The 10,705-nt window shown below is 36.7% G+C and overlaps 2 protein-coding genes across 4 annotated transcripts; one reads left to right on the top strand and one right to left on the bottom strand.

Annotated features, from left to right (window-relative positions):
• Positions 1 to 892: 892 nt before the first annotated feature.
• LOC108812637 (succinate dehydrogenase subunit 5, mitochondrial) lies at positions 893 to 2,824 on the top strand. Its single transcript, XM_018584957.2, has 4 exons — positions 893 to 1,135; positions 1,842 to 2,152; positions 2,243 to 2,428; positions 2,580 to 2,824. The coding sequence occupies exons 1-4, from the start codon at positions 973 to 975 to the stop codon at positions 2,634 to 2,636; spliced, it is 717 nt and encodes a 238-aa protein (XP_018440459.1). The 5' UTR covers positions 893 to 972; the 3' UTR covers positions 2,637 to 2,824.
• On the bottom strand, positions 2,772 to 4,468 carry LOC108812645 (uncharacterized). Of its 3 annotated transcripts, none has more exons than XM_018584977.2 (3): positions 4,341 to 4,468; positions 3,437 to 3,590; positions 2,772 to 3,351 (listed from the first exon to the last, which is right to left on the bottom strand). In XM_018584977.2, the coding sequence occupies exons 2-3, from the start codon at positions 3,581 to 3,583 to the stop codon at positions 2,902 to 2,904; spliced, it is 597 nt and encodes a 198-aa protein (XP_018440479.1). In that variant the 5' UTR covers positions 3,584 to 3,590; positions 4,341 to 4,468; the 3' UTR covers positions 2,772 to 2,901. The 3 variants fall into 3 exon arrangements, with proteins under 3 accessions (XP_018440479.1, XP_018440470.1, XP_056843426.1); XM_018584968.2 differs by having other exon boundaries at positions 3,437 to 3,618; positions 4,341 to 4,440; XM_056987446.1 differs by having other exon boundaries at positions 3,437 to 4,446.
• Between the last annotated feature and the right edge of the window lie 6,237 nt (positions 4,469 to 10,705).

Here is a 10,705-nt window from a genome sequence, read left to right as displayed (position 1 = left end):
GACCACTATGAGGAATGCGGATGATATTATTTTGTGAGAAGAGAGTCAGGATTCAAGCATATATTCTCAACTCAAGAAACTTGGCAGTTAATTCGCAAGACCAAAGAAAAGTGTATTTGGTCGCGAGGAATTTGGTTCTCTCAAGCAACACCAAAGTTCTCTTTTATGGTGTGGTTGGTTACTTTGGATAGACTGTCCACAATGGATATAACTTTATGCTGGAATCCGGACATATATGCAATTTGTGTCTTATGTAAGAATGTTCCAGAGTTGAGAGATCTTCTTTTCTTTGAGTGCTCATACTCTTCTCAGATATGGGATCACCTCACTCAAGGTATCTTACGAGGCATGTATACCAATACCTGGTCCGGGATTATGCTTCTGATCTCAGATAGGTATATGGAGAAGAAGAAGCTTTTTGTGTTAGATATGCATTTCAATCTGCAATGTATGTCTTATGGAGAGAAAGAAATAAGGTGAGACATGGAGAAAAGCTGATGCCCATGATAGTTTTGAAGAAGATGCTTGGTAAAAGAATCCAAAATAAATTGAGTCTTTTGAAGTTGAGAAGAGTTAAAAGAATGGAGGGAGCTTTCCGATTTTGGTTTGCAATAAGAGTATGATTTTTTTGGTTTCTTTGGTGGAGTATATAGAGTTTATAATTTCTACTTTGGTCATATTTGGATGTAAAAGGGCTTTTTTGAGGAATAGAAATTTAAAATCTTTCAAAAAAAAAATACAAGTTTGAACATGATGCTATTTTTATGCAAAAAAAAATTCATAAAACTGGGTATTTAACGGGCCGGAGATAACTTAGATAATGCTTTAATGATTATGGCCCAAACCACGTAGTACAGTCCAAAACATTGTCACCAATACCATTCTCCGAAGGTGTTGAGAGAGAGAGAGAGAGAGAGAGAGAGAGAGAGAGCTTTCGCATTACAGCAGATTGAGAAGAGCGAAAAATCTAAGATGGCATTTCTGAGATCCCTCTGCCGTACCGCTGCGGCGGCCTCCGTCGCTACGCTCCGATCATCCAGATCCGCCGCTCCCAGTCAGCTGTTGCGCCATCGTTTCCTCTCAACGCGAGGATTCTTCGCTGTTTCTTCATTTCCTTCTAATCGAACTCCTTACGGTAATCAAAACTGCAATCGTTTCGTTTCCTCTTCGCTTCTATATCTTTCGATGTACATACGAATTATTGATTAGTGTTTTTGGTGGAATCTTAAGTTTATAATCTCTACAAAGAATCCACGAAATCGTTTTCTAGATACTGTGTTCTTCGATGCGATGATCACATCTTCTAGATCAGATTCATCGCTGTGCCATTACCTTTCGTTTCTAAGAAGTTTAGGTCAACTCGTTCGTGCACTTTTTGTAATCTCTAGAAGGATCCACGGAATCGTTTTCCAGAAACTGTGATCTTCGATGCGAGAGAGAATCACGACTTGTAGATCAGTTTCATTGTTGTACCGTTATATTTGAAAACTTTAGGTCATGCACTTTGAAAACTATAGATTTTGAAGTCTAACCGTGCCTCTGATTGATTCATGGTATAAATAGTTTGCAAAGACGAAAGTTTGTTTTGAAATTACCTTTGAAAAAGCTGTTAGTTTTTTTTTTTTTTGCAATGATACATAATTGTGCTTACGATTTGTGATTGTTTTAAAGTTTACCTCTGGAAACTATAGCTCTTTCGTTTTGAACTCTTTGAGGTCTAATGGTGCGCACGCTTTGTATTTAACGTGCTTGCTGTTGAAATGGTCAGCAGAGATGAAAGCTCGTTTTAAGTTGCCTCTCATGTCTGCTGCAATTGACGTGTTTGATGGTGAAAACTGCAGATTCTCGGTATCCTCGAGCAATGGATATTGGACAAGTGCGCAGCTTTAGCGAAGATGTGTCTCACATGCCTGAAATCAAAGACAGTGATGTTCTGAAATCTTTCAGAGAATTGATGGCGGCAGATTGGGCAGCGCTACCTTCTGCTGTTGTTAAAGACGCCAAAAACGCAGTCTCGAAAAACACGGATGACAAGGAAGGGCAAGAGGCCTTGATGAATGTGTTCAGAGCAGCTGAGGCTGTTGAGGAATTTGGTGGGATTCTCACTTCCTTAAAGATGGAGATCGATGATAGCATTGGAATGAGTGGGGAGGTTTGTTGTTGTTGTTGTTGCTGCTTCACCAACAACATTTTTCTTGGGTTTGATGTTTTCTTATTTTGTCTTTTGTCTTTTTTGTTACAGAATGTGAAGACCTTACCTGAAGATATAACCAAAGCGCTGCGTCTTGCTTATCAAAGGTATACTACCTACCTAGATGCTTTCGGACCTGAAGAAGTTTACTTGAAGAAGAAGGTTGAGATGGAGTTGGGAACAAAGATGATCCACTTGAAGATGAGATGCAGCGGGCTTGGTTCAGAATGGGGAAAGGTAGATGAATTTAGTTTCTTTCACTTGATTCCACCAATCTATTGAATTTACCCTCCGGTGATTTAAGTTGCAGTGTGCATCTTTCACATGATGAGATAAGCTAGAGCTGAACACTTCTCTCTCTTACGTGTTAATTTAATTTCTTCTGTAGGTTACCGTTCTTGGAACCTCAGGACTCTCGGGGTCTTACGTGGAGCAAAGAGCATAAAACAAATTTGTATGTTTTTCTGCGTTATTGTGTCCTTAAGACATAATAAAGGTCAATAACTGACCAAAGACCTATATAAGGTGAGTTTGTTCTTTGTTTCCTCCAAAACGAAGCTTTTGAAAGTTAGAGCTTAAAAACAGCACCGATTGAAAAATAAATTCACAGCTCCGACAATTTTTAAACAGGTCTTTGTGCTTTGTCTCCTTACATTAGAGTTTCGTTAATGATTTAACTGTTTGCGCTTCAACATTTTGGGTTGCCTTTGTCAAACAAAAGGAATTGGAGCAACTCTATTTTGTTTCCTCCATGACCAAGACTCTGCAGGTGACTTAGGTAGTGGTGGAAGCAACGCAGCTTTTCTTCCTAAACCAAATGGCCATCCTTGGCAATGACAAAGCTCTTGAATTACTGATCCTTTCTTAATTTCATTCAAATAATACATCTTCCATTGATTCTCCAGCTCCACACCCTTCAAGCTCGAACACCTTGAGAACTCGGTTTTTGCTGTCATATATCCTTCTATACTCAAATCACTTGGACAACATTCCGAAAAACTGCTTCCCACGGAACAAAACTCCACACCCTCTTCCTTTTCGATGTTGCATTCCTCTTTAGATGGGTAAAGTTTAGATGTGTGAGCTAGTCTCTCCATGCCTATCGTTGGCTTCTTCCTTAGTTTCTCCATCGCTCGGCTTTTGATCTGGAAAACAACAATCTGAAGCCATACAAAATCAGAAAAAGAAGGTTTGGAAATGAAACCCAAGCAAATGAATGGGAAGGAGGGTTTTTAGTTTATTAACTTCATGGTCGTAGTTGAAATCCCCAATAAGCTTCTCGTCACTGTCTTCGTGATCTGAAAGGCTAACCTTTCTCCCTTTGCATTTGTAACAATGAGTTAAAGCATCTTTTAAACCTGTGGCCACGTCGTCGGTGCAGGAAAATACCATCGCTCACCTGCAGAATCTCTCTCTCTCTCAGCTGCCTAAACGATCACGAACGAGTGAAATGCTTTGAAATCTACTTTACTGTTTTTGGGTTTTAGGTTTTAAAGACATTTTGTGAGCTGCACAGTGACAGTCTATCTAACATCACTTGGATTCTTTTCGATGCACGCAACACCTTTTACTGTTTACTTTTTTCTACTGTTACTTATATGTGAACAATTATGGAAAAGAACTATTATGACCAAATATAGATTCTGGTAAGTACAATAGTTATCCAAATTATTAGGTAAGATATTCGGCAAACATGGTTTAATAAATAAATAACTTTCTAATAGTGAGTTCAAATTGCGTCGAGACTTTGAGAGTATCTATTCTCCAAAAAGTTATATTATATGATCTTTCACTCAATGGAATTACAAATCTGCATGCCTAAAACTTCTTAGTCGTTTAAAAAGTAGACAATTTTCTCTGTTATTTTATAAACTAGACAATTTTCTTTGTTAACATATACAAATTCATCTCAATATATAATTTATAGCCGGTTTTGTTAAAAAAAATCATATCTGACTTGAAGCATAATACATATACATGGTGGTGACAGAGAAACTAAAGACACTACACCAAACTTGCATCATCATGATACGTAAAGATAATTCATTACCCACCAATAAAATACGTTGTAAAATAAAGAATTCGACCTTAGTTACCTTAGCCTTCCAGAACTTGGGATTGGTATATTGAATAATTAAGAAAGACATACCTTCGAAATCTTTGTTTATATATCGAAGAACTTCAAAGAAACCCAAGAAGCTTAGCGTGTATTTTTGTCGATGGCTTTCTTCTTCAATGGAGTTGGATTCTGTATATATCTTATTCTTCTGTTTGGACAGCATATAAAGCTTTAATCTATGACCACCATTATTTCATTCACATGCCCCTCACAAAGCAATAATTACACAAAGAAAGCATAATTATTTTTTGGGCGTTACTTTTACCCCAAACTTCAATGTTTTTTTGTCTTTCCACATTAAAATTTTCATAACGACCATGCAATACACCAACATAGTTCTTTTACCATTTCTTTTTGAAGGCAATTACTTTTAATAATCCGTTTTTTCTATCACTGGTTATCTAATGCAAACAAGAATATCAACCAGCCCACAAAATAGCACATATAATAAAAAGGTAAAGTGTTATAAAAGAAAAAGAGAAAAAGAAGATAACAAAGTAATTCCTTCGAAGTTAGAAACAATAAGTCATCTTTATGCCATAGGTATGGTGTATCCAACTAAATTATTTTCTCAGATATCTAATCAAGAATTTGATAGTTAAAATGCAAGAGTTATTCCAACACATGAACTGTAATGACTTAAAAAGTCTCTAGTCAAAACTATTTTTAAATAAATTCAGCACATATTTTATTTATTAAATCTTAATTTTATTTATTTAACTTCTTTTTTTGAATAAATGTTAAATTTATTCATCGAAAAAACCTTATTACAACCAAGTGCATCTTTCTTACTGTAAAATCAAACTCAAGAATTACTCTCCATCCTTCAAACAGCTATAAGCTAATTACATTTTAGTATGAAACCAATATTGCATTAACTTCTCCATGCCTTTAATCTTTTTCCTTTTCAATAAAGTAATCTTGTTTCGGATATCTTTATCTATCATCTTTTTGATCACTGGAAGAGGCATTACTTTATCACCATGCCTGATCTTATTGCGCTCTCTCCAAACAGCATAAAGCACGATCTGAAATACATATCTGGCGCAAAACAGGTTCATCTTCTCCCTTTTCTCATCCGAAATAAGAGCCAGAATCTCAGACCAGACGTTGGTGTAGGAGCTGGTGTAGGAGCTGCGTAGAATCCCTTTAGCAATATGCTCTCAAATCTGAGAAGAGTAGGCACATTTGAAAAAGAGATGGCTTCTCGTTTCAGTAGCTTTCTTACAAAGAACACAAGCAGTATCAAACCCCTGACTCCATCTAGCAACTCTGTCCAAAATTGACATTCTATTCTTGATCGACAACCACGTCATGAATGCTCACACCTCTAGCCCAAGAGCATTGGGGTTCACTCTCACGAAGGAAATGCCTAGTTTCCCGAATAGAAAAATCCTGCTTAAATCCAGTCTTCTTTCTCCATAGACTAACATCTTCAACCATTGGGTTAAGTTTACTCGCAACAATATTTAAGTCTTCTTCAATGTCATTGAGTATACTCGTTCTATGTCTTCGCCTTCTCCTACTGTTTAAAGCTGCATCCTCCAGAGACTCATCTTTCTTCACACCCATATCTATTATCCCTCGAGCCCCCATTAAATCAAATAGAGCACTTTTAACCGACCAGGTATCGAACCAGAACGAGATATGCCTTCTATATCTATTATTTATCTTTTCATGTCCAGATAGATATATGTACTCAATCCAATAACCTCCCAATGAAGTTTGAAATCCTTTATGTTTGCTTTTTACAAATAGAAAAACACTCTCAACACATTTTTACTAAAAGCTCTTTGAATTCTGTTAAATCACATATTTATAAAACTCCTTAAAAAATCTTGATTCATATTAATATCGAAGAGATCAAATCCTTAGAGACCAATGATACTGTCAATTGATGTGCATTGCGATTTGCCGCTAGTCTGATATGCATAGATTTCCGTAATTAGGATGCATTAGTAGACTCCAAAAAACTCTGTTGTTTAATGTTATGCAACCTTATCCAGGAAACTCAAAGAAATAAGCTTTAGAAAACAAAATCAAGCTTTTTTAATCTAAAATTAAGTTAATCGGTTTTCCAAAAATTTTGAGGATCTGCTTCAATCAATACTATTAGTTCTGCAGCATGACCAGTTCATGGAAGTTCAGTCCAGTTATTTTATCTTTGTTACTTTTTGAAATATTACTTGACCTACTTTAAAAATATTAACTGCCATTAATCAAATATATTACGAATATATCTCTGCCAATATATTGTAACTTCCCCTCTGTTTTCTAAATTCTCGGCACTCATATCTCTTTTTTTAACGAAACGTTTCAGTACCGATATGTATCTCTCAGCTATGAAAACTCTTAATTTATTTGATATTGTTTTCTTTGATATTTTTGTAACTTCCCTTGTGCTCCAATATTCTCGCAACCCACTCCTATCTTCTACATATTTAAGATTCAATGGTTATAAAATGCAATGACGTGTGAATAAATATGTATATCTGGTGGACTAATATGTACGTATAAATTTGGTTATTTTCAATAATTGTTTTATCAATATACAAGAGTTTAGAGGTTCAGTGTAACCGTATAAAAACTTTGAGTGTTCAAAAATATTTTTAAATTATTATAAAATTAAATTTTAGATCTTAAATAAATAAAATATAAAATATATAATAAGTTATTAATAAGAAAAATAAATTAGTACTGCTATTTACTATTATTATTTTTTATTTGATGACAGTAAAAATTTCATCAAATTTTGAAAAACAAAATTTATTTAATTTTATTTATTATATTAAAACACAAGTATGACCAATTGATATATGTTGTGTCCAACAACTATTTTTCTATGTAACCTACTTTAAAAAAAACAACTCTTTTATAATAATTTAAAATTTAAATCATGTATAAATATTTTATTATAAATATATTTTTTATGATAATTAAATTAAATAGTGATTTTTAAAATATATACAACCCGCGGATAACCACAAAATTAAATAGAGCGGGTGCAGATACCAAGTTATTTGTTTGCGGATTGTACTGGTCATAATTTTTAACAAAAACAAAATTGAAAACCCGCGGGTTGGCGGGTCAGCGGGTGATTTCGACCCGCAACCCAACCTTAGCCGTGCATATACCAGATCAATTTTTAAATTGCTATTGTTTAATAAAATATATTTTGATTAAAATTTATATACAAATATGATTACAAAAAGATACGAATATAATTAGAAGAAAAAAAATCAAAAGTTAAACAAAAAATATACCCGCCCTTTTAAGGGCGGATCAAAATCTAGTATACATTAAATGGGCTCTCTATTGACAGTTATTGAAGGAATACAGACAAGGGATTTTGGTTTGATTGTCGGATCAAAGGTATATAGAAAAAAACATAATATAAACTAAATATCATGTGTTCTAATCCTAGTGTTCTTGCTTAAGAACTAATCGAACCAGAGAGAGAGAGAGAGAGAGAGAGAGAGATCGGATGCTTTTGTTTGTGAAAGAATGATATATATTATTCATAAGCAAACAAAGGCTCTCCTTATATAGGTTGGAGTTGGCCGCCTATTACACAAATGGGAGCAATGTGGGACTTTCTTAACTTAAGTTAAGAAGTCGGCCACTTAACAATAAAAGGAGAAACAATGCCCAATCCATTAACACATGGTTGGTTTAATAAATCTTGGTTTAGTACAATCTCGGTTAAGTGTAACCTCGACCATCTGGTTATGAGCAATCCTTAAACCATCTGGTTTACAACACTCCCCCTGAATGCCATAACCGTCTAGGGCTTGTAATGCGTTTGGAATACTGCCTCGTTAAAACCTTTCCATAGTAAACCCAAAACCCAATGTGGTAAAAGGGAACCCATGGATAGGAAAAAGAGTACAGCCGCATTACTCCCCCTGAAGTGAATATCACTGAAGGTCTCTCAGTGATCGCATACCAATCTGCTGCATAAGCTTCCTGAGCGTGCATGTTGGTAATGCCTTAGTGAAGAGGTCGGCTGAGTTCTCGCTAGATCTGGCTTGGAGTACCTTGACCTCTCCTTCTTTCTGAAGATCGTGGATGAAGAAGAATTTGGGGAGAACATGCTTAGTCTTGTCACCCTTGATGTATCCATCTTTGAGCTGAGCTATGCAGGCCGCATTGTCTTCATAAAGAACGGTCGGCTCGTCTTTACCATCTGTGATTCCACATGCTGTCCGAATATGGTGTGTCATGAGTATCAGCCAGACACACTCTCTGCTTGCTTCATGGATTGCCAATATCTCCGAGTGATTGGATGATGTGGCTGATATGGTCTGCTTGACTGATCTCCATGAAATGGTTGTGCCTCCATATGTGAAAACATAACCAGTCTGGGACTTAGCACTGTGTGAATCGGACTGGTAACCTGCATCAGCAAAACCAACCAAATCTTCTTTGTTTTGGTTAGCATAAAATAAACCTACATCCTTAGTTCCTTGTAGGTATCTTAGAATGTGTTTGATCCCATTCCAATGCCTCATGGTCGGACATGAACTGAATCTAGACAATAGGCTCACAGCAAAACAGATGTCCGGCCTAGTATGTGTAGTCAAGTACATCAAGGCGCCAATGGCACTGAGGTAAGGATACTCTGGACCAAGGACCTCTTCATCCTCGGCCTTAGGTCTAAACGGATCAGTGTCTAGACCAAGGGATCTTACAACCATGGGACTACTAAGTGGATGACACTTATCCATGTTGAACCTTTTAAGAACCTTTTCACTATAGGTCTTTTGATGCACAAGGATTCCATCCTTAAGATGTTCAACCTGTAGTCCCAAGCAAAACTTGGTTTTTCCCAAATCTTTCATCTCAAATTCTTTCTTGAGATATTCAACTGTTTGGGAAATCTCTTTGGCCGTTCCAAGTATGTTTAGATCATCAACATACACGGCTATGATCACATAGCCATGGCCGGATTTCTTAATGAATATACATGGGCTTACTTGATCATTCTTGTAGCATTCTTTCAGTAAGTACTCACTCAATCTGTTGTACCACATACGACCAGATTGTTTCAATCCGTACAAAGCTTTGTTAAGCTTGATGCAATGCTGTTCTCGAGAACCTTTAGCATCCTTAGGTATTTCAATACCTTCTGGTACTTTCATGTATATGTCATTGTCCAGTGGTCCATAAAGGTATGCGGTTACTACATCCATTAACCGTAAATCAAGATTTTCTCTTATCGCCAGACTTATAAGGAATATGAATGTTGTTGCATCCACCACAGGAGAATAAGTCTCCTCATAATCGATTCCTGGTCTCTGTGAGAATCCTTGTGCAACAAGTCGGGCCTTATACCTCACGACTTTACCATTCTCATTTCTCTTTCTCACAAAGACCCATTTGTAACCCACTGGTTTTAGATTGTGTGGTGTTAGGAGTATTGATCCAAAAACACCTCTCTTCTTGAAAGAGTTTAACTCTACGTTTATGGCTTCTTTCCACTTAAGCCAATCTTTTCTTTGTATGCATTCATAAATAGACGTGGGTTCTAGATCCTCATCATTTTCAATGATCTCAAGTGCTACATGATATGCAAAAATATCATCCATGTCGACATGTTTTCTGTTCCATTGTTTTCCAGACATGACATAGTTTATAGAGATCTCTTCATTGTCAGGTGGTTCAGGACCCTGAGTTTTGGCGTCCCAAATCTCAATAGGCCCCTTAGCAATTGTGCCAATGTTCATGTCTGAGGATGCTGGTACGCCCGGCCCATGTCCGGACATTGGCTCGTCCATGTCTCGGTCCTTTTGGACGGACGGATCGACCACATCGACCAGCTCCTTCGCCCCCTCGCCCACGGTCTGTTTAGTAACTTTCTTACTTATGCGGGGGTTCTTATCTTTGGAACCAATTGGTCTACCACGTTTCAGACGTGTCTTAGACTCTGTAGCAACTTGATTTTGTCCCTTGTGGACATCAATTCTTATTGGTGCATTAGCAGCTGGTATATATGACTTGGTCATTCTATTTGGGTCTGCAAAGGAATCTGGCAATTTATTAGCTAGCTCTTGAAGATGTATAATCTTCTGAACTTCAAGATCACAGACTTGAGTTCGAGGATCTTGCCATGCTTGGGATGTATGATTCCATGTAATTTCTTTTACCCGCTTGCTATTATTTCCTCCCAATGTTGGATACTCAGATTCCACAAAATGGCAATCTGCATACATGGCCTTAAATAAATCACCCGTGGTTGGCTCGAGGTATTTTATAATTGAGGGAGAATCATATCCAACATATATTCTCATCCTTCTCTTAGCTCCCATCTTTGTTCTTTGTGGTGGAGCTATTGGGTAATAAACAGCACATCCAAAAGTCTTAAGATGGGAGATGTCTGGCTCTCGACCCATGAG

The sequence above is a fragment of the Raphanus sativus genome, chromosome 1, assembly GCF_000801105.2.
Source record: "Raphanus sativus cultivar WK10039 chromosome 1, ASM80110v3, whole genome shotgun sequence".
Lineage (NCBI taxonomy): Eukaryota > Viridiplantae > Streptophyta > Magnoliopsida > Brassicales > Brassicaceae > Raphanus > Raphanus sativus.
The sequence above is the reverse complement of the archived record's forward strand: the minus strand, read 5'-3'. Positions and strand labels throughout refer to the sequence as shown.